The 6349-nt window shown below is 45.1% G+C and overlaps 1 protein-coding gene across 1 annotated transcript in view; it reads left to right on the plus strand.

The window, feature by feature from the left end:
* NRBP2 (nuclear receptor binding protein 2) overlaps positions 1-4666 on the plus strand; it is a 31280-nt gene extending 26614 nt beyond the window's left edge. The window contains exons 16-18 of the mRNA XM_032181583.1: positions 334-397; positions 1318-1373; positions 3354-4666. Coding sequence (XP_032037474.1) covers positions 334-397; positions 1318-1373; positions 3354-3422 — 189 coding nt within the window. The 3' untranslated portion in view covers positions 3423-4666. The remainder of the gene's footprint in view (positions 1-333; positions 398-1317; positions 1374-3353) is intronic.
* Positions 4667-6349: the final 1683 nt, after the last annotated feature.

A 6349-nucleotide genomic window follows, 5' to 3' on the forward strand; every position in this document is an offset into this window, starting at 1 on the left:
TGTGTTCTTGTCTTTTTACAACAAAAGAAACCCAAAGAAGAATGAAGCCACCAGAGCCCCCTGGCTTCAGGACGGTAGTCCTTGATGTCTTTGTCTGGATACTTTTAACTCTACTTCTTTCTAATTTAACAGTTGCAGCTAATCTGTGACTGCTTAGAGAACATTTCTGTAATACACTCAAAGTATCCCTCAAAGACATCCAACATGTTAGCAGTTACCAACACCCTCTCTGCTCACCCCTGCCAACAGCTTCTAGTGCTGATGGAAGAGCCAGCACTGTTGTCTCTTACAGAGAAACTGGTGTTTGTAAAGATCACTCTCTTCTTTCTGCAGCTCACTCTTCTGCTGATCTTGGAGGACAAATTGCATCGACAGTTGAGCTACGACTTGCTGCCCAGTAGGTTTACTTGTTTTTTGTGTATTGAATGCAGATTTATTGCCTGGTAGCCCTGGTGAGGTTTAGGCTCAGAGTATGTTAGTCACACACTGTGCTTAAAGTCAGTTTTTCTTTCCTTCTCATGCTGGGAAAGCAGAACCAACCATAATAAACATGTGGCCCCTGTTCTTATCCACTCTGGCATGTAGTACTAGCTTGCACTCTCAAGTACTGAACTTTGGCAGTCCAATGAGCAGCCATCAAGAGCATGCATTTAAGACTGAAATTTGGGACATGGAGTTCCAAGGGAAATACTACTGAGTGAGTGAATTCTACACTCATTCCCCAGCGCTGGTGCAGTCTGTGATACCTTTCAAAGGAAAAGGTGACTTGTCCTCTAAGGGAGTCCTGTGGCTCTGGGGAAGGGTGCTTCTCCTTGGAGAAGGTCCAACAGAGCGGCTTCTTCCCAAAACATGCAGAAGTCCTATTGAAGCTGTGCAGCTAGAGCCCATTGACTGCCTTACAGCCAAAATTAAAATATAAAGCTTGGGAACTAATGCTTGGGAGTTGCTGCTTCACCAGCTCCTTGTGTTTTTCTGCCTACAGGTAGTGGCCTGCTTTCTTTTCATGCTGAGCCAAAACAAGCAAAAGATCTCAACGTGACACGTTGCCAGTACTATTGTGCTTTGTGTGATCTGGGGCTGGAGCTTGTTCCTGACTGGTGCTTTGTTCTGCTTTAATTCCTTGCTCACTGCTGTACTTTATTTGCCCCAGGATTACTTAGAAATTACTTAGCCAGCCAGAAATAGGCTGCATATACCCCTGAAGCATAATGAAGCATAATGCGGGTGTGCTGTGAGTTTGAATAGGTGTGCTTTATGAGTAGAAGAGAAACTGAGGTGCATGAACGTTCATGTTCTCACTGTTCCTCCTCTCTGCAGCTGATAACTCCAAGGACTTAGCCACAGAGCTGGTGCATTATGGATTCATCCACGAGGTAAGCCTGCTTGCCATTCCTTGCCATCTCAGCTGTGCATGCACAGCACTGCCACAGCAGTCCCCAAATCCATACGACACCTCATGCTTCAGAGGAGTAGGAGCTCCTCCATTCCCTGCCTGGAAGCCAGGAGCAGTCACAATGCTCAGCCTGCAGCTCCATGCTGTGCTAATTCCCTTTGCAGTGAGTGACACTTTTTTTCCCCCCCTCCATACTTTGCCCATGCTGTTGGGCATGAAGGGTCAGCTGTATTGTGGTGGCAGGGTCACAACACTAATTACATCAACATTACACTGATTTTGAATGTGAAAACCAGAGTGATGGGAAAGGAAGTCAAGGCCACCTCCTGTCTCCCAGAGAAACTGCTCCGGTAGTCTGTGTTGTGCAGACAGCTGCTCTTACGTCCCTTTGCAAATTTCTGCCTGCCAGAAGTGACCTACCCCAACATTGCACCATTGCACTTCCAGGCTCTCCCTTGGTGTTTACAGACAGTTCCAAGTGAGAATGCAGAACTGCCCTGTCATTCCAACAGCATAATAGTCTCAAGGAAAGGCAGCATGGAGAGAATTAAAAATATATCTATTTTTATTTTGTATAAGTTAGGAATTCTGGGGCTGTAGGCAAAGTTTTGGAGAATTCCTCATTCTGGATGCTGACATTAGACAAGGAAGGGGTCAGCTTCACTGAATGAAAAATATATGTGAGTACACCTGAGAAAAAGTACATTTAGATTTTCTTCCTTTCTTCATCTGAGCATGGTGATTGTGCAGCTTGGCACTGAAACAGTGGGGTGCTTTCTCCTGTGCTCTGGAAAATACATGGCATTCGGGGCATTCTAGAACTGTAGAATATACTTCACTGGTCTGTGTTCCAGACTGCAAATCACCTTTCTCTTTCTTTCTCCTAGGAGATAATCTCCTTTTAAAATGTCTTTCCCTCTCTAACGTCTTTTTAACTCCACAGGTAGTGACTACTTTTTCTCTCAGATGGTGTAACTGATATATATCTTGCTAAACTGAGCAAGTGTCCTGAGCTTGTATTTAGCTTGGAAGTATGCTGCTTGTTTCTAATCTGAAGGACTTGTGTACCCAAATGCTCATTTGCTTTTCCAGCTGTAAGAGTGGTTTGTCTAAAAGATACCATCTATGCCTTACAAATCTTGTCTTCAAAATCCAAGTTTTTTCTTAAAAGAAAGGTAGTAATTTAGCAACAATAGGGACAGGAGAGTGCCTCTAAGCAATGAGAAAACAGTCACCTTTTTTTTTTTTTTTTTTGAATAAGAATTTTGTGTTAGTTTCTGGCAGTTCCCAAAACCCTTTGTGACACAAGACGTGGGTGTTTTGCATCCTTTACACATCATTATGTATTTCAGTAATTCTTAATGAATAAACATTCTAATTGTGTTATAAAACAACTACTCCTGAATGTGTTAGAAAAAAAGATTTCTGTACAAAATAGTTGCCAAACCAACAAAAAGTGTTTTAAAAATTTTAAAAATTATTTTAATTAGCAATAAAAAATAAAAATTATTTTAATTAGCAATAAGGATACTGTAAAGCAATAAGGATACTGTAAAGCAATAAGGATACTATAAAAACAGGTAGCCATAGCAAATAACTTTAGATCCAGTGGTAAGTTAGTTAAGTTGAAATTAAACTAAACAAAAAAAGCTGGACCTGTTTTTTTCCTTCAGATTGGACACTCCAAAGAACTGACTTTTGCCTTTGTACAGCACCTGACACAATAAGGTTCCATTCTTGGTTGGTCATTTGGTGTAATTCAGTAAATACAATAATTAGTAGTGCTATGTTCCAGAACTGCTTGTGAGTTGTTCTCTTCCCATATCAAACCTCAGATATAAAATCTGGTGACTTGAAATGGAATCATGTAAGGAAGGGATATACACAATCACATAAGGAAGGAGATATCCAAGGTACCAAGCCAAATTAATCTGTTGGCTTGCTTTTCCCCTTATTTTAGGACGACTGTGAAAAGCTGGCTAACTTCCTGGAAAATGCCTTCCACAAATACCGGTCTCCTCCCTTGTGAGTCACTTTGCTGCAGTCTGGGACAGCAGGGTCTCCTGTGCCACAGGGACAGGCAGCACACCAGACGAGAAGACTGCAGGGCTTCTGACCGAACCTCCTCCAGCGGGACCGACCAGACCACTCGCTCCAGACTGAATCTTTGCAGTCCATGAGAGGTGTATGCCTTAGCTGTGGCGTGGAAAGACAACAGCAAGTGGAGGAGTAACCAGCAAATACGGGATGGCCTGTGCACGAGTATGTGCTCTGGCCCCCAGTCATGAAGCAGTAAGCCAGAGGGAGTTGAGGCGTGAGGGAGTGCAGTAGCACTTCTTCAACCCCTTGCTGATGGTATTTGTGAAGATACAAAGCTGCTGCAAGACTTCCCCAAACTGATAAATTTGCCTCTGGGAATTATAAGCTTTTCTCACTGCAGGTCCCAAAGCTATTTAAATTTTTCCTCTTTGCCAGCTGGTGATACATGCAGAAGAGAGGAGAGGAGCAGGATTGGAAAGCTCTGGTGCAGTTTCCAATCTGCCACATTCTGTTCTTTATACCCAGTTATTCCTGTTCTGATTTCTCCAGCACAGATAAAACACTGTGATGCCTTGTAATTAGAATTGCACACTTTGGTGTAAGCTGAAGAGTGGACTTTGTGAGCTGGACTTGACATGGCAGGAGAAGATTCCAGAAATCCAAATCTACCAGCTGGATCCTAACATGTCAAAAACGTGGAAACGCCACTGGTGCTGAACAAACCCTTGTCATTCTCCTGTTTGTCTTAGGCCTTCCAAAATCTCATGACATCTTAAGGGGGAAACCTCCGATGTCTCTTCCTCCCGTTTCTCCTAGGGTATTTGTAACTTCTGTCATTAGTGTTGAGAAAGGGGCAATCTTAGCTGCAGTGCATGTCAGGCTCAATTGGTGAAAATTGCAAACAGGAATTCTTTGTGTAGCAAGAGCTATGCAGTGCTGCTCCATGCCGTTCACGTTGTGCCGTGTGGTGCCAGCGGCCTCACGCTGTGCTGTGCTGCTGTGCTGTGCTGTGCCAGGTCCTCTGTGCCTGCATTACGCTTTGCGGTGTTGCACCAACTGTATTACACTGGGCAGGGTTTGCCATGCTACGATGCTACGCTGAGCTGTCAAATTGTGCTGTGTTTTCCCAGTTGTGCTGCGCTGTGCCAACTTTACAGAAACTGACAAATCAATAAAGCCATTGAAAGCAGCTTATCTCATCAGAGGAGCTGATCCACTGAGCAAAACACTCAATAATTTCTTAGTCACTTTTACAGTTAAGAGTAAAATAGCTTCCTTGTGTTCAACAGACTTACCCACAGAATCAAGTAAATCAGGTAGAGAAGGAATACAGTAGAAACATCATTCAGCTGCATGATTCAAAAATTGTTCCTTCTCCAGAACAAGCTTGCACTTGCCTTTGAAAACTGAGAATTCCTTCCTATACCAGTCACTTCATTTCCCTGATGAGCTCATCAGCTCTTCTTTAACACATTTCACCTGATTTAATTGTTTAACATTGTTACCTACCACTCAGTCTGAGTGATGGTTCCCCCTCCTACTGGCCATGATGTACTCAGCAGTTATGAGTTCATTAACCAGCTATTGTTGGATATTTTGAATACGTGACAGGCTGTAGACAGAGAATCACAGAAGAGCTGAGGTTGGCAGGGACCACTCGAGATCCCAGGAGGTCCCTTCCGCCCTCAGCAGTCTTCCAGCCCAAAGCCCCTTGCTCAAGCTGGGTCACCCAGGACCATGTCCAGTCAGGTTGAAGTATCGCCATGGACAGAGACACCGCAGCTTCTCTCAGCAGCCTGTGCCAGTGTTCAGCCAGCCTCACTGAAGAAAAGTGTCTTCCTGTGTTCAAAGGGAATTTCCCATTTTCCAGTTTGGGCCCATTGTCTCTTGTCCTGACACTGGGATCTGCTGAGAAGGGCATGGCTCCAACTTCTTCAGCCTCTAATCAGGCGTTTGTACACATTGAGCCTCTGCAAGCCTCCCCAGGCTGAGCAGCCCCCACTCTCCACCTCTCCTACAACAGATGCTTCAGGCCCTTCCCCATCTTGGTGACTCTGCACCAGACTCCCTCCATTAAGTCCATCTCTTTCTTGTCACTGGGAGCCCAGCATGGGGTTCAGCACTACCGGTATGGCCTTACCAGCACCGAGCAGAGGAAGGATCTTCCCTCAACCAGCTGGCAAGGCTTTCCCTGGTGCACCCCAGGATACAATTGGCATTCTTTGCTGTAAGAGCACATTGCAAGAGCACATTCTAGAACACGAGTCCTATGAGGAGCAGCTGAGGGAACTGGGGTTGTTTACCCTGGAGGAGGCTCAGGGGAGACCTTATTGCTCTCTACAAGAGACCTGAAACCCTCTACCTGAGAGGTGTGGGTCTGCCTTTTCTCACAGGTAACTGCCAATAGGCCTAGAGGGAATGGCCTCAAGTTGTGGCAGGGGAGGTTCAGGTGGGAAATGAGGAGACGTTTCTCAGAAAGAGCAGTCAGGCACTGGGACGGGTTGCCCAGGGAGGTGGTGGAGTCATTGTCCCTGGGGGTGTTGAAGGAGAGGTTGGACATGGTGCTTGGGGACATGGTTTAGTGGTGACATTGGTGGTAGGGGGCTGGTTGGACCAGATGATCCTGGAGGGCTTTTCCAACCTTAATGATTGTGTGATTCTGTGATTGCTGGCTCACAGTCAGCTTGGTGTTCAGCATGATGGGCATGGCCTTCTTAGCAAAACTGGCCACCAGCACAAGAATGGAAATCCTGTCCTTGAATTAGCAAGTCAGACAAGAAAGGAGATGTGTCCTCAGACACAGCCGGGCAAGTCTCATCAGCTCATCAGCCCCGTATGTTATAGATGTGAAACTGCACATCTTTTAGTACAATACCTAGTCTTTAAAAATTGCATAATGTAGGAATCCACTGTGTC

This window comes from Aythya fuligula, chromosome 2, assembly GCF_009819795.1.
Source record: "Aythya fuligula isolate bAytFul2 chromosome 2, bAytFul2.pri, whole genome shotgun sequence".
NCBI lineage: Eukaryota > Metazoa > Chordata > Aves > Anseriformes > Anatidae > Aythya > Aythya fuligula.